The sequence below is a fragment of the Natrix helvetica genome, assembly GCF_964273705.1.
Source record: "Natrix helvetica genome assembly, chromosome: 2".
NCBI classification, from domain to species: domain Eukaryota; kingdom Metazoa; phylum Chordata; class Lepidosauria; order Squamata; family Natricidae; genus Natrix; species Natrix helvetica.
Window position 1 is genome coordinate 73,396,764 of NC_138552.1, and position 21,665 is coordinate 73,418,428.

A 21,665-nucleotide genomic window follows, 5' to 3' on the forward strand; every position below is an offset into this window, starting at 1 on the left:
AACCAACGCGACCAAGGCTGTCTCTGTGCTGTGCCCGGGTCGGAAGCCGGACTGGCGTGGGTCTAGATAATCGGATTCGTCCAGGTGTCGTGGAAACTGCTGCGCCACCACATTCTCAACAACCTTCGCCAAAAAGGGGAGGTTGGAGACTGGACGGTAATTAGCTAGCTCCATTGGGTCGAGCGAAGGTCTCTTGAGCAAGGGTCTCACCACCGCCTCTTTCAAGGCGGTTGGTAAGTATCCCTCACCCAATGAGGCGTTCACCAGGCCCAGAAGCCAGCCTCGTGTCACCTCCCATGCTGCCAGTACCAGCCAGGAGGGGCACGGGTCCATTGAACATGTGGTGGGCCACAGCCGTCCACGTAACCTGTCCAAATCCTCGGGGGCAACAGAGTCAAACTCCTCCCAGAATGGTCTCTCAAGACTCGCTGTTGACGGCTCGTCTGGTCCACTGACGGGGGTCCATCCGCTCCGGATCTGATCAATTTTGTCCTGAAGATATTCCCCAAACTCCTCTGCTCTTCCCTGTAAGGGTGTCTCCCACGTCCCCTGCGACAAAAGGGAGTGGGTCACCCGAAACAGGGCGGCAGGGCGGTTATCCGCGGACGCAATAAGGGCGGCACAATGTCTACGCTTGGCCGCTCTTATTGCCACAAGGTAAGTCCGCAAGTAGGCTCTTACCTGTGTTCGGTCAGATTCGGAGCGTGAGGACCTCCACCTGCTCTCTAGACGTCTCCTGTGGCGCTTCATCACCCTAAGCTCCTCAGTGAACCAAGGAGCCCAGGAGGGTCGATGCTGCAGGAGAGGTCGCAAAGGCGCAACCCGGTCCAAGGCCCCAGTCGTCGCCCTATTCCAGGCAGTCACTAGGTCCTCGGAGCGGGAGCGGGACAGGGCTACAGGTATTGGCCCAAGCTCCGTCTGGAATCTGTCCGATTCCATCAGGTGCCTGGGGCGGTGCCAGCTTGTAGGGTCTGGTTCCGCCTCCTCGCGGTGGGGGATAGCGCCAGGGAAGTCCAGCCGGAGGGATGAGTGATCTGACCATGACAGGGGCGTGATGACTAAGTCCCCTATTCCCAGATCACTCATCCACTGTTCAGATACAAAAATGAGGTCCAGTGTGTGGCCCCCTTCGTGAGTGGGGCCCTGAACTAATTGGGTCAGGTCCATGGCCGTCATGGAAGCCATGAACTCCCGAGCCACCTCAGAAGCCGCTCCCGTTGACGGCAAGTTGAAGTTCCCCATGACCAAAAGTCTGGGAGTCTCAACTGCCGTCGATGAGATTAGCTCGAGGAGCTCGGGCAGGGCTGCTGATGCATAGCGAGGAGCCAAGTATACAATCAGCAAGCCCCACTGCCTCCCTGGGCCCCAGTTCACACCAAGGGACTCACACCCGGGTATCTGAGGGACAGTGAACTCCCTCGGCTCTAGACATTCCCGAATAACCACCGCCACCCCACCACCCTTACCCAGGGCCCGGGGCTGATGGAATGCCCGGAAACCTGGTGGGCACATTTCCACGAGGGGTAAACCACCCTCGTGGCCCAACCAGGTCTCCATTATCCCTGCAAGGTCTAGCTCCCCCTCTGAGATCAGCTCATTAATGAGGGGGGCCTTGTTGGTAACAGACCTTGCGTTGCAAAGCATCAGCCGCAGGCCCTGGCTCTGTAGTTCCTGTCCACCTAGACTGCAGGGGTTGGTACAAACGACCGGGCGTAACCAGCAGCCACGGTCTCCCAACCGACCTTGGGATCTTGTCCTGTCCTCGCATCCCCTCCTCCCCACGACCGTTATAATAGGACAACCCTCTACTCGAGTGACCTTTATTTTCCCCCCCTCCACCGCATCCCCGTCCTTCCTGGACTCACCTGTTTGTCCGGCACTGGCTCTCCTCCCGGTCTGATTGGCCCTCCCCCCCACCCTGGAACCCCCTAAAAAAGATAGAAAACATTTTACTAAAAATCCCCTTAACTTCCGGTTCCTGCACCTCTCGGGGTCCACGAACTCGTCCTCGAGGCGGGCCCTTGAAAGAGCCAAGGGCCAAACCTGCGAGAGAGGGGCCTCCCGCAGGCGGAGCAAGTCTAACCTCGAATAGGTTATTATCAAAATTCCAGTGGGGGTTAAGGCGCTGTAGATGGTAAAAATAAGTCAGTATGGGGGGGGGGGTAAAAGGCATTAGTCCCATAAGTCAGTGGGGGGGGGTAAGAGGCATTGTCCTGGATAATTCTTCAGTAAAGAGTGGGGGGGGGAGCAGATGTCCAGATGCCAGGATTAGACGGATGATGATAGAAAAAATGATAGAAAAAATGGGTGACAGCCCCAGCTGATAAATGGTAAGATGGTAAAATAGATGGTAACCCCCCATGGTCTTAGGTGGTCCTAGGTGGGCATAGGCTCAGGAACAGAGATTCAGGGTCCTTGGTAGGTGGGGGGAGGCAGTCTTGGCCCAGGTATCAAGATAACCATAATCCCAGGCAGCCTTCCATCCTCTCCGTGGTCATAGGCCCAGTCCATGGCCCTAGGCCAGATCTTCCAGAGGCCTCAGATGATCCAGGCCCCCCCAACCCCCATAGCCACCATCCTATCACTCTGTCCTGGCTCCCATCTGAAGGGTCCAATAATCCAATAATCCAGGCTATCACCCAGCGCTCACCCAGCATTCCGATGTTCCAGGCGTTGTTCTTCCGGCGTCTTCCAACAGCGCTGGCCTCCAGGAGTCACCGGGAGCCACCAGAGGATGATGAGAAGCCTCAGCAAAAAAGCCTCGGCAAGGCCCTTGGCAGAGGCATCTTTGCAAGCAGCCGCTACTATCTCCATTCCGCCTGGCCTCAGGTCTTCTTTCGGCCTCTCCTAGTCGGCTGCCTAGCCTCTTTACCGGCCGCTCTGTCGCTCCACTTGTCTCCTCTGCCGGCACGCACGCTAAAACGCTAAAACGCCGAACGCTGTTGTGCCGCCGCCATTCCTCACTGCCCAGCCTCTTCCTGCCTTTCCGACGATCTTCTATGACCTCCCCTCGATCACCACGACCACCCTGGCGGACCAAAATAGGTCCAAAACCAGCCTGGGTGGTCTATCAGTCCGACTCTCGGCCCTCCGATGGAACGAGGGCCGGAAACAGCACCCATTGCCCCGTTGGAGCTCTGTAGCATCTCCCGGAGCTCAAGAGGCGACCGCCATTGCCGGAAGCTCCTCCTCCTCCTTCTGTGCCAGGTGTTTGAAGCAGCAAATAGGACATATCCACACACACCCCTGAAAGAGGCCAACTAGAAAACAGATTTGTTGATAGATTGGGCATAAGGTGTTCCTGAAGATTTGCTTGCTTTTTATTTATTTATTTATTTATTTATTTATTTATTTATTTATTTATTTATTTATTTATTTATTTATTTATTTATTTATTTATTTATTTATTTATTTATTTATTTATTTAAATAGCTTATTTTATCCATTTGGATTTCCAGGGGATACTGTGAAATATACCCACATGCATACACTTTGTCTGTGTATACAAAGACAAAGGCTTTCCCACATGATCCAGCATTTTTAACATATTAATGAAGCAGTGTTTTGCTGTAGTGATACAAGTTCCTCCTGTCATAGTGCAAGCTCCACCCCAATACAACTACAAGAAATTGTTGAGATTGTCACAAAGGTGCTTTTTCAGGAGGCAACTGGACTTTCTTGTTTTTTCTTTGAAGATATTTTACTTCTCATCAAGAAGCTTTTTCAGCTCTGATTGAATGTTTGGGAATGGAAGGATTTATATTCCTTGCAGACAGTTGGTCATCTGCATCCTTTTAGAGGGTCATCGAAGCACTTGGAGATTTATCTGTGACCTGAGAAGTGCAAATGGTTCCTGTAGTCTGCAATTTGTTTTCTGGAAATCTGTTCATATTCCCACACCATTTGAAGGGTATTCATCCCAAATTGCATAGCTAAAAGTCTGTAGAAATTCTCAGTCACCCACATCATGATTGTCCCAAACTGGACTTTCCTGTTTTTTTTCTTTGAAGACATTTCGCTTCTCATCCAAGAAGCTTCTTCAGCTCTGACTGGATAGTGGCATTAGCACTACTCAGGTGACCCTGAGGACACAGATAGATATAAATATAAATCTTTCCATTCCTCACCATCCAGTCAGAGCTGAAGAAGCTTCTCGGATGAGAAGTGAAACGTCTTCAAAGAAAACACAAAAAAGTCCAATTGCCTACTGAAAAAGCACCTTTGGGATAACCATGACCTGCATGACTGAGAATCTCTACAAGCATTTTGAGATTGTGTAACATCAACATAATGCTGCTTCTATCATTTGGTTTCCCTTGATCCTTGCTAAGGTTGCTTCTGTGCACAGAAATAGATACTCTTGCTATGTATTGAATAGATTCTAGAAAAAAGTTAGTAGGCATTTATTATTATTGAGAAAGTGTAAAGTGCAGGATGATGTTTTCAAATTTTTAACTGATTAAAAATTTAAAAATTTAACCCAAATAAATTTGACCCCAATGAATCTAGATAACAAGAGTGTCCAGAATGTTTTTCCTCCGTACTTTTGCAAAACAAGAACATTTTATTATTATATATTGTCATCCATCTAGCTGGAATGTTTGGGACATAAAGGAGAGATCGATTTAACTATATCTGTACAATCTGGACATTTAATGGAAACATGCAGCAACTGAGATATTGCTGTGCTCTGATATAACATTGGCATGATGCAAATCCACTGGAGAGTCACAAGACAGCTTTCTAACTCAGACAGACAAGAAGGGAGTATCCTAGCAACAACACAAAAACCACGTGATGAATCTCAGAACCATTTCTCTGCCTTGATCAGGTTTTACTCCCCTTGAAATGGGGGTGTAAAATAGAGAATTCACCTCCTGCCCAACAATGTTTGCAGTGGATTGATTAATATCAAGAGACAAAATAATGTAGACATGATATGTATAAAATCATGCTGCATCAACTGTAACCCAGAGAAGTATGTTCTTAAATCAGAGAAGTATGTTCAAATTATATAAAGAAAAAATCCCTGTTCCCTTCATTTTTTAATAAAAAGGTTCCAAGACTTTTCTCCAGAGTTTAAAGACCCAGGTAAAGAAGGGAAAGAGGAAAAGAGGCTGATACTACTGTTCGATCCAGAGCTGTAGAAAATTGCTTCCTGGAATATAAAATGCGCTTATTTTTGTTCACACATTAAGTTAACCATTTGGATTTTTTGTTTTAGCTTGGCATGATATACTAACCTAGCCGTTACATTTATTAACTATGTTTTTTCTTCTCCAAAACAGCATTATTTTAACAACAGTGCTTTGGTACCATGTATGAAACCAGTAATTGTTTAATTCAGCTGATATTTTTCACTATAGCTTCCTCTTTATATTAAAGATGATCAGATTTCATAAACTTTCACAGAGAGCATGAAACGCATACAATATTATCCTCAGCAGGCTCACAGGCAAATACCCACTGATTCAGAGTTGGGTATTTCAGATAAAACATAAGCATATATGATTGCTAAAGTATACAAAATGAGATTTGCAAGATTAAAATCTGTATAGAATTGCCACAGATTTTATTATACAATATTTTATTATACAATACTATTTTCTCATTTTCAAATCATTTAACTGTCCTGGCCAATTCAGGCTACCACTTTAGGATGTTTTCTTCCTTATTACAAGATATGTTGATCTAATTTTTAAAAATATGTTTCATTATATCTAATTTATTCATTCATTCATTCATTCATAGCAATCTAATCCAAACCTTTGATAAAGGCCATATAAGAGCTACAGTTGCATTGGAAATCTCATTACAGCTCAGTGACTGATATTGTATCTGCATCAATACTCATGTCGCTTTTCATTTTACTTTACTTTTGAATCTTTCACTGACCTGAAATAATAATATACATTTCTTACATGCTGCTTCTTCCTGAATTGCAGAATACACTTCGTTTTGTTTCTTTATGCTGATACTGTTCAGTTACTCTGTTGCATATATGTGTTAGGTTCCAAATACATATAACACAGTTTATTAAATTAAAATAAATAAAGCTCCAAAAGAGTTTTTTTTTCTGAAACGATTTGCAAGACAAATACTGTAAAACAAGGTTTTTGCTTTGTTAAAAAAATCCCAGCAAATTATCTTCCTAAAAAAAACCCCAATCACATATATAGTCCTTGTTTAGCAACCATTTGCAATTATGATAGTGATGAAAAAGAAAAGCAATCCTTCCCTTAGTGACTTTCATAGGTCTGTTAAAACAAAGGAAAACTGAAGAATAATCCTAAGCACATTTGCAATTTTACTCAGCAACCACTTCTCTTAACAACCAAGTTGCCCATCTCAGTTTAAAACATTTTTTTTAAATAATGCCCAGGAAATGTTCCAGTTTCCACCGATTGCATCTATTCTCGCTTTTAATTTTTAAAACAGAAGAAATTGTATCCTTTATTTATTTCAGGTTAATTTTCTGCACAGGTAGTCTTCAACTTACAACAGTTCGTTTAGTAACTGTTTGAAGTTACAACACTGAAAAAAAGGACTCATGACCAGTTTTTACACCTATGATCATTGCAGCATCCCCATGGTCATGGGATCAAAATTCAGAAGCTTGACAACTGACTCATATTTATGACATTTGCAATGTCCTGGGGTCATGTGATCCCCTTTTGCGACCTTCTGATAAGCAGTCAATGGGAAAGCCAGGTTCCCTTAACAGTCGTGTTACTAACTTAACAACTGCAGTGATTTACAATTGTGGCAAGAAAGGTCACAAAATGGGGCAAAACTTGTTTAACAACTGTCTCACTTAGCAACATAAAGTTTGGGCTCACTTGTGGTTGTAAGTCGAGGACTACCTGTATTGTGTTTTTAAAAGGAATGGAATTGCTAGGAAAGAGATTGGCAACATAGGAACAGCAGTTCCCAGGCTTGGGAGGACTGCCATGTCAGCATAGTCAGCTGCCTCCAGTGGCCTTGAAAAGGATAGCAAAAATGACCACTGACGTGATCATTGGAAAGGCAGAAAATAACCTGCAATTTAAAATGTTATATAAGCTTTGTTCTCTGTATACACAGTAGACAATTTTTTCAATTGTATGAAATAACTAAACAAACTAAGCTATGTCTGTGAGCTTCCTTCTGACTAAGCAAACTCCTGAGATCAGTATCTGAGAAGAATATACAAAGGAGACCTCTGGGAGATTCTTTTAACATTAGATTAATCTAGCAAGCAGAATTAATACAAGCTTCTATACTACCTCTCCTCAGATGTAAGGCAGTTCTGCTTCTGTTACCCCCTTTTTGAGAAAGGGGTTCCAGTTTTTTTTTCATAAATCTGCGTATATTATCCCTAGCTCATCAAAGTTAGAAAAAATGGAATCTGTTAGGTACTATTTCCTTGTTGCAGTGAGACCTTTAATTTATAATCTTAATTTTCTAAAATATTCATGCACCTTGGCTTATTTAAATATCTTGAACTAGTTTGCTAATTTCCACAAGAAAATCATATAATTATCATTGTAATAACTCTCATTTGGACCATATGTCTACTTTCTTTCCTTTTATTTCTCATGAGGGTCTGTTTTGCTACTGACTGTGTTGAATTAATTAAATATTCTTATTCTTCTCAATTTCTACAGGAGCGAATGCCTCTGCTCCAGATCAACTGAGTTTGGCATTAGCTTGGAACAGGGTAGACATTGCTCGCAGCCAGATTTTTATTTATGGGCAACAGTGGCCGGTACGGTATCTATATGGTTATCAAATACTTTTCCAGTTGAGCATGGTTATTTTCATGGGGGAGAAGTGGGAGGGAGAGAGAGGGATTCTGGAACATAATGTAATCATAATACATTACATTGTCATGTAATCATAATAAAGATGTCTGTAATTTTTCTTGTAGGAAATAGTGTCATCTAGTGGAGCTGTTAAAATACAGCATGACCAATTGTTCTTTATTTTGTAGGAAAAAATCTAAGGATAAATAAATTTACTGTGGCTTAAGCTTTCAGACACCACAGTCTGCCTCTTGAGATGCTTGAAATGTCATATTATGCACTTTTGTTCTCTCTTGATATATATTTTGAGAGACACTATTCCAGTTCAGCAATTCCAGATAATGAAATCTCAAATAACGAGGTTGAAAAAATATTTTTGCCCACCTGTAATTTGGCATACGTGCAAAGATGTCACAGATTTACAAATACAACAAGTAATGGAGCAGATACGATTCAGATATAGAATCTTCAGTTATTCAGAAAATTCTACAATTTCCATCTCAGCTACTGTATCAAAGGGAAAAAGCTGAAAATTTGGGAGGGATGAATACCATTTCTGAGTGTTATGGAAAGGAAATATAATGACTTCAGATAGGGAAATTAATGGAAAATTGTTGAATAGATTGGGATAGATGAACCTGGAGGAGATTTAGTGACAGGAAGGGCAATTGTCTTCAGTAAGAAGGCTAGCTGTATATGTGATCATTTCCACATAAGCTAGAATTCAGAATTGTCCAATTGAAGCCTTGTTATGTGTGAAGGCTCTCTGCCACAGACAATCATGTTGTAATGTGGAGACCATAATTTCACTTATGTCACCAGCACAACTAGGAACAGGCAAGTGCTCTTCACTGCTTCTTCCATTTTGACTTGAACACGCTATGGTAAATCCTGAACAGAGCCACAGATAAACAAGTATTATTGATAATATAATGAATTTCCAAATGAAAATTTTTCAACTCTTGAGAACGTTTGATAAAGTCCATGGTACATCCAGCATACTTTCCAAAACCATTCTGCAAAGTTTGACCAAGAGAATATGTCCTCTCACCATTGTTAAAACTGAAGAACAGAAAATGGAGGATACTGAACAATTCTTCCAGTGGAGAAGTGCAAGCTTTAAGAGTCACTCAATATTTTGTACTGGGGTTAGTGTGTTTAATGTTACCATTTATTCAGGTTGGTAAAAATTGTCAGGAGATGTCCACACCAAAAGAATAGAGGTAAAAAGAAGCTTACAACATCTCAAAATTGTATTGAAAAATAATGTTATGTGGAACCCATTTATTAAATGATGGGAAAATGAAAAACATTTCCCCTTTTGTATGAATTTTCTCCACTGATCACAAGATCTCCCTGATTAAGCTATTTCCTTTTTAGGTGGGGTCCCTTGAACAGGCAATGTTGGATGCCCTGGTATTAGACAGAGTGGATTTTGTGAAGTTACTCATAGAAAATGGAGTAAGCATGCATCGTTTTCTCACCCTCTCCAGACTAGAAGAGCTGTATAATACGGTAGGGTCCCTATTTGTTTATTTAATTCCTTTCAAGCCCAAGAATGAAGCCCAGAAATGCATCCAATTTCTTCATTCCCGAAATAATGCTTGCCTTCCTAAAGTGTTCCTGTAACAAAATCTCATAATGTTTTGCCTGCTTATCTTTTATTAAATCCTAATACAACTGTATACTATGCTTTAAAAAATGCATCTGTACCCTTTTATAGTTTGAATTCTGTTAAAAATAATTTCCTCCCAAGATGAATTGTTTTTTTAATGTCATTTTCAAAACACCACTGAATGGGCTAGGCTAAAGCAGATCATTTCAAATGTTCTATTTGGTTCCTATTATTTCTCAGGGAACAGCAGCAGCCTTGTCAAAATAATAAAACTTTCACTTACCAGCAGGCTGTAACTCATGTATTTCACTTAAAAGATGAGCAAAAATTCAATAGACAGCCATTTTCCTCATATAGCCAGAAAAAATAATGCTGCTTATTGAATTTTTGCTTGATTTTCCTTTACTAATAATGGGGAGTAATAATGGTAATCTTAAGTCTATCTCAGGCTGCATGGGTGGTATAATATTAAGGACATATGGTAATTATTCTAACTCTGCAGAGGTCAATATACCTTGCCTCCTGCTCTGTTTTCTTAATCACTCCCCAACATTAACTCATTTTAAAAGATCAGGTATTGCATGATTTGGTAACCTCTATATAAGGCATCCATAATATATCATACTTAAGTTTCATGAGATAGTTAAAGGCCATTAGCCATTGTCCATGACTCAAACTTTTCACCTAGTAGTAAATGTTTGAAGAACTACAGCTTAGTACCTTTTGATCCACATTAACAAGTTGGATTAAGTCTACTTCTATCTCTACCCATTTGGAACATCTTTCAAAAAATTAGCATACTGCAGCTAAATCTTTCATATGGAAGTAGAACTGTCGAATCAAAAGAAGAGAGTATTTTTAGCTAGATAACATTATGAATGCAAGAAGGGAGTGGGGTTTGCTCTCTCTATATAAACAGAGAGCAAACCCCACTCCCTAATAGCACTGATAATGTTACCTAGTTGGGTAATGACACATTTGCAAGAAAATAACAAAACTCAAACATAAACTACAAATATTCTCTTTTTTTGATTCAAGTGTTTGGTAAGACATTAAGAAACTACACATTCAGTACTTGTCACATTCAGTACTTTGGTGTTATGAGCTTTTTAGTTGGACTCTCTGTCCTTTAATCCAAATAGTTTCTTCAGATACATCAGAACTATTAAGCTGTTTGTTGTGATCTTTTTCAGAGACATGGGCCATCCAACACTTTGTATCACCTTGTCAGAGATGTCAAAAAGGTAAGAGTCCGAAGGTGGACAGTAATATGAAGGTAATATTGTAGCTGCTTCTTGTCATTAGAGACAGCCTCTGTTTTGCATGGGCTACCAACAAGAGCTTTCTTCCACCTTCTGCCATTGCAGTTGTGCAGTCTGTGTTCGTAATGATTCTCAGCCTTGTGTACAATACAGCTAACTAGTGGCTGCTAGTGGTTACTTTAGACGCTTTAGGTATACTGCTTCTGCTAGTGGACTGTAGGTGTTTTTCATGTGATGTGGATTTATGCAATAGATGTTTTTTAATAGCCATCAGTGTTATGAATGCTGATTTCCATATTGTGGGCCAGTGTTGGACATTGCAATATTGTTGTGCTGGATCTTGAATCATTGCATTATTTTCAGCTTCATTAAGTGCTATTTTTTTATATAGCCCCTTATCTTTTTGAAGTAGCAAGTTTAAAAAGAAAACAGTTTAGATATAACTCAGTTTATGTGACTTGAAGCTACTTAAAGGAACTGGTGGAAAGAGATTGTGCTTTTTATATCAATATGTCTTGGATCCTATTCAATCATATTCCATCTCTTGCATGATTACCAGCAGAGTGAAGAAGAGAGTGAAAAGAAACTTGTTGACCCTACAGGCTTTGGTTGCAATTCTTACAGCTTCTTCATGCCTTTATATTGGGCGCTGATTTTCTTCATGGAGATACACTAATATGAATTAAGCCCCAACTTTAAAGTGGTATAAGAAAGTCACACCTCTATCTGTTCATAAGAATAATTGTGGGGAGAACCAGAGTATAACATTAGCTAAATAAATCCTCGTCCCCAAATTTTCTTTTCGTTGGCAAAACTATAAATTGATTATTTGTATGTGGGGAGGAGGGTGGAAATAAGTACTAAAACAGGTGAACTTAATATCTATTGCCTAGTGGGTGCCTTTGTACTTGATCACAATCTTATAATCCTCTGGAGCTTGAAATCCATGCATAAAATACAAAGATCATCAGCTATAAATTTACATATTTGTAGATTTCGGTTTTAAGGCTATTTCACCTTAAAACATTAATAATAATAATAATAATAATAATAATAATAATAATAATAATAATAATAATAATAATAATAATAATAATAATAATTTTATTTGATTAGCCGCAACCCTCTCCCGAAGGACTCGGGGCGGCGTACAATCAAAACGAATAAAAATACACATAAGACAAACATATATACAAAAAGAACAGAGACATATACATATGTGCATGGAGGAGAGTTGACATAAGTGAAAGACAATTAAAAACACAATTTAAAATCCCATTAAATAAAATTACTGAATTAAAAAATCCATCAGGAGCGTTATGAAGTTATGATTGAGCCAGGCCAGCTATTTGGAAAAGGTGGGTCTTGAGCTTGACACGGAAGGAGCGGAGGTCAGTAGTGGTCCTAATATCCGGGGGGAGGTCATTCCACAGGGCTGGGCCCGCCACAGAGAAGGCTCTGCTCCTAGGCGCCGCCCCATGGCACTGTCTGGTGGACGGCACCTGGAGAAGTCCCTCTCTGTGCGAGTGGATGGGTCGTAGGGATGTATGGGGCAGAATACGATCCCGCAGGTAACTAGGTCCTGAGCCATGGAGCGCTTTAAAGATCGTAATCAAGACCTTGAAACGCACTCGATAGACCACAGGAAGCCAGTGCAGCTCGCGCAGGAGAGGTGTCACATGGGAGTACTTGGTACTCCCCATAATCACCCGCGCGGCCGCATTCTGGACCAACTGCAGTCTCCGAGTGCATTTCAAGGGAAGCCCCATGTAGAAATGTCCAGAGAATGAGAAAAATATAGATTTAAAATAGGTTGCCCTTTAAACTCTTGTAAAACAAAAACACAGAGACAGAGTATCCAACAAAATGTTTAAAGAATCTTAAATCATAAGTAACTGAGAATTTTGAGGGGAAAATTGAAATGTTTCAAAACTTTCAATATACTTGGAAGCAGGGGAAAACTTTTTGAGAACTTATTTTACATTTGTTACTTCATTTATTATGAAATACTAATCTTGGAGAACCAGGCCAAAATGTGTAACTTTTTTTTCAATTACAGAGCTAAATGTCTATTGGGACAATTACAAAACTTTTTACAACAAAAAATGTTATGAATATGCAGCACAGTACTGCCTAATTCAAAATCAGGGATTAATTTAATTTAAGTTGTTTGCTTCCCTGTTCTCTTTTTGTTGTTGTTGATGATATGTGTGTGTGTGTCTAAGGGCAACAGACGTTTACACACACACACACATACATATATTGTTGGTCTCAAATTGAAATCTGTTGCATTAGACAGCAATTGTTCCTCACTTCATAAATAGTGAAGAAGTAACATGTTATGCTACTTGATATTAGATGATTCCTGTAAACCTATAGCTGAGTGATAACATTTCTTTCTCTTCAGTTTCTGAATCTAGCAACAAATCTGACATCAATTTAAATGAAATGATATTCTAAAAAATAACCTCTTAATGCAACATATCATTATGTTGTCAGCACAATATTTCACTGTCCAGAGACAGATGAATGTCTAAAGCAATTTATCTCAATCTGATGAATTTTTATTTCTAGTACCTTAACAACAGTTTATTGTAACCCTTTAAGATCAAATAAATATTTGTTAAAATGAAGCACTTTGTAAGTATTACCCAGAGAAATAAATTATATTCACTTTATTCTGCTAAAAGGCAGTTTAATATCAAGTCTCAAAAATAATTTTAGTATGTACATTCCTGGCACCTTTATGACACTTGAAAATTAAACAGCTAAACAGGGAGGAGGAGCTGAAGTCGCAGTGACATGACGTGCAATCTTTGAGCTCCAAGATCGCAGTCGATACTTTTGCCGCTGGATGGTCTTTTTGGACCTAAACCGTCCTGAAGAGATGGTGATAGGGAAGAGTATGTCCTGCTGATCTCAGGGACACTGCAAAGTCCCTGATTGATCTAGGAGAATCTCTTTTTGCTGTCGACAGAAATGCAGCCATTGAAGCTGCTGAAGTTGGGACAGCTCCGGAACGGGAGGAAAATGGAAAGAGAAAATGTGTCCACCTGGTGAGGAAATCTTATTATTATAAAAGAGACTACCCCCCAAAAAAATTAAAGCTAAATTAAATTTGAAAACAGAAGAGAACATGCGGCAAAATTAAGCTACATTAGATAGTGTGTTATCCTTTTTTTAAATTTTCTTTTACGGATGGAACTTTTGCAAAGGTTTCCTATTCTTTAAATTGAACAGATTAGTTTTTCTTCTAATACTTTTTATATTCTTTTTTTTATACCTATGGATTAAACTCTTTTTCCTTATTTTTATAATGCTGGATTGGATTATTTTTTTGCTCCATTTAAGAATTTTGTTTTCTTTAAGCCTGAAATATAAAGAAGATATAAAAGGAATACAAAGAGGGCTGTAATAACAGGGAAAGGAAGTAACACTGCCACTTGGAGGCTGAAGGCTTGGAAATATTGTCTTTTCTTTTTTGTCTTTGATCATTTGACTTTGCATTTCAAGGTTCCTCAGCTTGTTTACAGAGAGTGATAGTGAGAAGAGCATGGGTTGTTTATACAGGTGCTCTTTGGGGTCTTTATTGGCAGCTGGTGTGGAGTGAAAACAAAGCCTTGTCTTGAAAGTTTATAAATGAACTTGCTTTAAATTTAATAAAAAGTTTTGAATGCCAGAGTGGCAGTGTTTACAAGTTGGAAGAATGGCTCAACATGAAAAAGAAACCTTAACATTGCAAAAGATTATGTTTGAAATTCAAACATTATTAGAAGTAACAGAGAAAATTGAGAAGAGATTACGAACATAGATCGTAAAATTTGATGGAAAAATTGAGGATGTTCATCAAATGAAGAAAGTGGAGGTCAGAGTTCTAAAAACTGAAGGAAAAAATAAACAAAGAGACAAGAAAATTGTTGATACTGGCAGTGAACTGAGCATGGTTGGAAATGGAAAGAGTGGAATATGGAAAGGGGAGATAGATGGACTGGAGCTCTACCCCCACATTTCAAAGTATAGAAGAAGAAAAGAGAGAAGAATTGATGGAACTAAGGAGAGAAATTTTGTCAGAAGCTCTAGTGATAACCAAAGATAAGCTGATCGAAGAAGCAGATGGAGGGTTTCGAGCTTATACAAGATATGCAATATCTTGTTGCGAAGAGAAGTCCATAAAAAACTTACTAAGGAAATAGCCAGAATACTAATGTCACAAATGGCAAGAGACATAAGACTGCACTATTACAGGAAAGACACAGGTTGATGTAATGAAAGCTTATAATAAAAAATTAAGTCAAATTTAGTTAAATTTAGAGCATTATGTATAAAATGAAGTGATAATGGATACAGTTAAATAATTGATTGATAATGATAATAATGCATATATATATGTTTGATAAGAGGAAATTTGATATAAATTGCAAATGGTGACTATGAAAGGAGGTTTAGAAACTCTGTTATTAAATATGATCAATTTTTATATAGAACATGTTATAAAGATGTAATGTTACTGGATGATATTGGAAAGAGCTAATGGAATGCTATTATGTGGTTTTGCTTTAAATTTGGAATATTTTATATAAAAGGACATAAAAACAATTATAGTCAAATGAAGGTTGAGGTATGATGATAGTAATATATATATAAATATACTTGATTTAAAATATATGATTTGATATGAATTGTAGGTGATGACTGTGGAAGGGATGCACGAAGTTTTTGTAACCAATCGACACACTTTCTACAATTTGTAATGGAAGATGGTTTGCGGGGGGGGTTGCGTGTTTTGTCTGTTTGTGTTTATTCAAAAATAAAAAAAATCTTTAAAAAAAAGAAAATTTAACAGCTAAATATAAATGTGCTCACAGAATGTGAGCACAATTAAGGTTGCATATGAAAAATTCCAAAAAAAGCTCTTGTGGGTATGTAGCAGTTATATATTTAAGTAACAAAATCCAGTTTTTCTCAGTACTATAATAGTGCAGTGTGAGCAGAACCTAATATTGGAGATAATGTTGCCCCAATTATGTTAAGGAAAATCATTTCTTTCTAATTGTAAAGGATGCAAAGAGAACACCATTCAAGTAACCATAAAAATAATTTTGCTTGCATGCAAGGGAAGAGATGTTAGCAAAAATTTCAAAATTTTGCCATTTTTCCTTATATTAAAAGACTTTAAAAGTGATAACAATGAAAGATCGTGGATAATTCTCGAATTTCAGTTATAAACAAATGCATGCTCTAATGAGTTATGGAAAAGAATGGACAATATGGCCTTTTACCTCTTTTATTTAGTTAATAAAGGCCATTTATCCTATATTTGAATATCAAGGGCACAAGTCATTAGTCAGAAACGTTTGACCTATAATGACTACATTTTTTGCCAAATTTGATGTTTAATAATTACTCAAATAACAAAAGGAAAACGACACACTTTGGGAATTTTGATAGCTAAAGAGTGCCCTCTAATGTTCATATAATAAACATTTCTACCCTTTTTTTACCTCTCTTACTAGGTATATATTTAGTAAGATATCTTTCTGAGTAATTCATGACCAGTAAGCTGTATCTATGCATTATGATGATACTCAAAATTAAGCATCTGTAGAAAAGATGTCACTTTCTGTATTCCTAACAATTTATTCTTCAGTCCTAAGCATGTCAATTTAAAAGGAGAGCGCCATTTGAGTATAAATTGCTTTTCAAACAAGCAATACAGTTCGTAAATAATGAAATTTTATTACAATCAACATAATCAGGCTATACTTTAAAAGGTTTTAGAAGAAGGAATTATTCTTGGATTTGTCTAGAAGAAACAAAATTACGACTAAGCCTTACAATCTGAGTCATAAAAAGTATCATAGAAATATTTCACTTTTATTGGGTATTCAGACGTTATTTGAATAAGTTTGGATTCCTTCTAATCTAGAAAAAAAATCAGAAGAAAGATTCTCAGTTCGTAGCTAGCAGATTGATACCTGAGTAGAATAAAATTTAGTAAAAATATCAATAGATTGTATAATTATTTAAAATATTTGGAATCAAAAACTTTGTTTTATGTTCATGTTATTTTAGTTGGCAATAGACCAGATTATATAAATTTGATCCGTTCAAACGTCTTTAGAACCACTAAGATTAATAGCTCATAATATAAATCCTAGACAGGTAATATAGGCACAATTACAGTAATAATCTCAAAATGGCATTTTGTGTTTATTTACTAGGCATATAAAGTGTGGGCTACATCAACTATACTATTATTCTTAAAGCAATATATTTATTTAGAGAGGACAAATAAGCAAGTGCAAGATTTTGTATATACAGCAATAGGCCTATGCTTTCTATACATAGGGATGGGTGGGTTGTAAACTGTTTTTGCATTACAGTAATAACATAGAAACATGTCCTTTTTGATATTAGGAGAATTGAAAGTCAGTGGAGCAAGATCTGAGAAATGGCTTAAGAGGTAAATTCATTATTTGGCCCACTCAGTGCTAAGTAATGAGGTAACAGATGAATTTTGGCACTAAATGATAGATGGTGTATGAAAATAAGTAGATATAACTTAAATCAATTTTTATTTAAATGAGAACACATTGGAATTCCCCCCAAAATTGAGGACAAATTCACTGTCATATAGATTTCTCTCTAAAAAGTGAAAATACATTCTTCTGCACACTTTTCCTAGATATCAGATATTATTTCACTGTCACTACAGCCAATATATTTCCTTTTTGGAAGATGCAGGACCACATAGCAAAAAAATCAGTAACCAAAACTTCAAGTGAAAGAATTTTCATTTGTGCAGGCGGGTAGCTATAAGAATTTTTCACTTTTTAATTGTCAGCCATATGTATGAAGACAGTTTTGGTGTTTTAGGGAATAAAAGTGATAGTATTAATTAAAGAATCACAAGAAGGAGACTTCTGCTAAATATTTAATATTCAGTGTTTAATATTTATTTAATATCAATTAATTAATATTAATAAATATTTAATATTCAGCAAAAGAGCAAAACTTGTGATTAAAGCATTCAGCATCTGTTTATGATAAAGTTGCCTTCCTGTTCCAGGACTAACTTTGGAAAAGACATTCTTAGAAGTGTGATAGAAGATGCCCAACCCCAAGTCATTTGCCAGAGCATAAATATATTCCTCAGAATATCAGACTGTTGTATGGGTTATTTGGGACACCACCAGGTTCCAGCAAATACATAGAATTTCTGTGCTTTGCCTTCATGCTTTCCTTGTTCTGCAGTAGTGTATCCTGTTTTTCTTCTCAGAATAGCCTAAATCCTGTTCTGAAACTTATTATCTTCTGTTACAGCTATCTTTTAACACATTTTCTTACATAATTTATGTCTTTTTTCCAAGCGCGAATATCCAGGTTTCGGTTGGATCTATTTTAAGGTGAATTAATTAATAAGCATAATAATATGTTTTCTTATGTTTCATTTAAAACTCTCATAATTATAGAAAAAAAATGTGTGCAATAGACTTAGTAATCAGTTTATCTTCCCCCCCTCCCTTGTTTTGTGTGTCTTTTATTCTATTGGGAAAAAAACAGGGAAACCTACCACCAGACTATAGGATAAGTCTAATTGATATTGGCTTGGTGATTGAGTACCTGATGGGAGGAGCTTATCGCTGTAATTATACTCGAAAACGCTTCAGAACACTCTATCACAACTTATTTGGCCCCAAGAGAGTAAGGATTGTTATTATTGAGTTTTTTAAACCTATTTCATAAAAAGTAAATTTAAGAAGGTGGTTTGACAGGTGATCAAGTCAAAGGTGTCTTAGTTAGATAACATTATTATGCCTTTGGATGCATCTTGAACGTTGAAAAACTGTTGCAGGCACTGCTGTATGATGATTCTGGGCTGAGCCAGTTACTTCAAGAAAACACAAGAAAATGGTGTGTTCTAAGTTCATTCTGTAAACAAATTCCTTCCTTTGAATACACTTACTCAAGGTCATTCCTTTCCTAAATTCTAAACCTTTAGATTCTAAAGTCATCATCCACCTCCCTGCTCTCACATACACCTAAATTATTTACTTCTGTTACATACGCTGTTTTATTCTAAACCCATAGTACATACCAAAAACACAGTCTGTAACAAAAATATATTTCTTTCCTGTCCTCTCTTTTATTTGTGTGTTGATTGATATCTCTCCTTTCACTCAGGAACACAAGTATACATGTGTTTTTCTCCATAACAACAACCCTGTGAAGTAGGCTGATCTGAGATTCAAATTCAGTTCTTCCGTCCTCCATCTCTCATGTCAAGAAATCCCTCAGCTTGTTCGTTGTCCTTGCTTCCTCTATTCTTTTCATAAAATATCCTCAGAGGAGTGCAAAAATAGCCTTGAGACAATATGCACCAATCACTGTGAAAACATCACTTTAGGCATAGGAGGAATTAAATCCCAGGAATGGGAGGAGGAAGTGAGAAATAAACTCAGAGGTGATCTGCCTTGAGTTTTTTGGGTGTAATAGGGAGGGAAAGGGAAAATTTAGTAGGCTTTCAAGTTTCTCCTTTATCTCCTATAAAGCAGAGTTACAGTAGTTCCTATGCTATCTGTTTCCTGCCCTGGACTGCCTCAAAGGATTGATACAGCTCTTACTATAGTCCCAGATTAGTCCCAGATTTCTGCCAGCTTTCCCACTCCATCCTCAAGTCTGTTTCTTCCTGGATAAAAACAATGGGATATTATTATTCTTTCCTTTCATTTTCCAGTGCATTTTTCACAGTAAATAATTATGAACTACTGAATTCTGGCCCCAGCCCAACATATATCTATTTCATAAACATGTAAGAAAATAAAATGACAATTGGAAGAAATCATTCTCCGCTCTAAAATGTGTCCAACCACCTCTTTTTAAAATTAAAGTAATTGAATCACATAACATTATGACACTTTACAAATGCAGGAGATATCAATCAATAATATCATCCCACCCCTCCACCCCTACAGCAGGGCTGTCAAATTCATGGCCCACGAGCCAGATGCGACACACTCTGGCCATGCCCATACCCGGTTTAGCGAAGGGGGAGAAAGTTGTGATGCGTCATGTGATGCCGCCCTGACAATGCGAGTTTGACACCCCTGTCCTACTGCAGCTGAGCTTCTACCTGAATGCCTCTTTTCAGTTACAGGTGCATCCAACAAACTCTAATTATAGCTGCAAAATGCTGAAGAGATGCAAGGGGCTAAGCATTAGATGCAAGATATTGCTCAGCCTGAGACAAAGTGGAAAAGGATGTTACTGACATTTTATCCAATTCCTAACATATAGGAAACTTAGAATATCCTTTCAGGATTTTCTGGGGAGTTGAGGGAACAACATCTGATTTTTTTTGTCCAAAAGTTTAAAATGCTGGAATAAATCTGGGTGCCGGGGGGTGGAATCTAAAGGTCCACATTATTAAAGGAAAGTTTACTTTTCTTTAAAGAACTTTGGAATTTTTGTGCAATAATACAGATCTTTCAGAAACAATAGGGATATGTAAAAACAGTTAAATAGTAGAAAGTGATTGCACTAACATCAAGAAGGTTACAAAGTATGTATGCTGAATCCAAAAATGATGAATGAACAGGATAGGTTTTATTAGTCCCTGTGCTTTTTGAAAAGTTATATATAGAATTATTATTTTCTTTTTTTACCCACAGCCCAAGGCCTTAAAACTTCTGGGAATGGAGGTAAGTGGCAGGTCACTCATTTTAATGACATTTTAGAAACTTTTACAGCAGAACAAAATATATTCAGGACTATGATTTCATGTGAACACGGATTTTTAAAAACCCAGTAACTACTTCTATGTACTCAAGAACATTTGCAATTTAAGATTTCAAATGGAGCTTCTTTTCCCACCATAGAAGAGGGAAGCAGAACAAGAAGAAAAGGAAGGAAGAAATGATGGAAAAGAAATCAAACATCCCACTGAACATGGCTAGAGGATCAGGCATACCTAAAATTTATCTTTAAATCCTGGCAGGATAATAATACATGCTTTCAAGATAGTTCAAGAAAAAAGTCCATTTTAATCTCTCATACTGTCCACATATTCATATGTATAACTATGGAAAAGAGGCAGGGAAGTTTATTTAAAGACTTCTAATAAAATTTCACAGTTTTAGTGAATAATGCATTAAAATATCTGTATTTGGAAACAACCACAAACGTTAGAAGTATTAGGTAAGAGTCAGTATAGAAAATTATAATGTCATTACAAGCTTTCTTGGGGGGGGGGACACCTCTTCAAAAATGATCAGAAAACTAATTGTGAAATCAATATTATTAAAATTTCTATATTTAGATGAAAATGCATGAAGATGTTGAAAGTGATTTTCCCAGGAGTCTTAAATCAGCACTGGGCATACCAGACAAGTATTTTTGGAATGCTTAATTGGTGATTGTTAAGTATATCTCAAAATTATTGCTGTTAAATAAATTAAGGGTAATTTATACAGTTTTGAAAGCTATTGCAAGGAGAGAAAGATATATATAATTAGATCCAGGTAAGCTCCTGTGCAACTATAGAAAAGAAACAAGTTCAATGTCTTTTTAAGAATGGTGTTATATTCCTAAAGTTACCTTTAGACTAACAATATCTTTCTATGCTCATCAGGATGATGTTCCACTACGGAGGGGAAGAAAGACCACTAAGAAACGAGAAGAGGAAGTGGATATAGACCTAGATGATCCTGAGATTAACCATTTCCCTTTCCCCTTTCATGAACTGATGGTATGGGCTGTGCTGATGAAGCGCCAGAAGATGGCTCTTTTCTTCTGGCAACATGGAGAGGAAGCCATGGCTAAGGCTCTGGTAGCCTGTAAACTTTGCAAAGCAATGGCCCATGAAGCATCTGAAAATGATATGGTGGATGACATATCTCAGGAACTTAATCACAACTCCAGGTTGAGCTATTCATGAATGTTACATTGATGTCCTTTATTTTGTATGACACAGAATCTAGATAGAACAATACCACTTCTTTTTAT

At 37.9% G+C, this 21,665-nt stretch overlaps 1 protein-coding gene across 1 annotated transcript in view; it reads left to right on the forward strand.

Moving 5' to 3' along the window:
* The window catches only part of TRPM3 (transient receptor potential cation channel subfamily M member 3), a 355,262-nt gene that overhangs the window by 298,133 nt on the left and 35,464 nt on the right, over positions 1-21,665 (forward strand). The window contains exons 10-16 of the mRNA XM_081940262.1: positions 7,647-7,747; positions 9,165-9,299; positions 10,593-10,643; positions 18,032-18,067; positions 18,225-18,365; positions 20,333-20,362; positions 21,292-21,581. Of these exons, the coding sequence (XP_081796388.1) occupies positions 7,647-7,747; positions 9,165-9,299; positions 10,593-10,643; positions 18,032-18,067; positions 18,225-18,365; positions 20,333-20,362; positions 21,292-21,581 (784 nt within the window). The remainder of the gene's footprint in view (positions 1-7,646; positions 7,748-9,164; positions 9,300-10,592; positions 10,644-18,031; positions 18,068-18,224; positions 18,366-20,332; positions 20,363-21,291; positions 21,582-21,665) is intronic.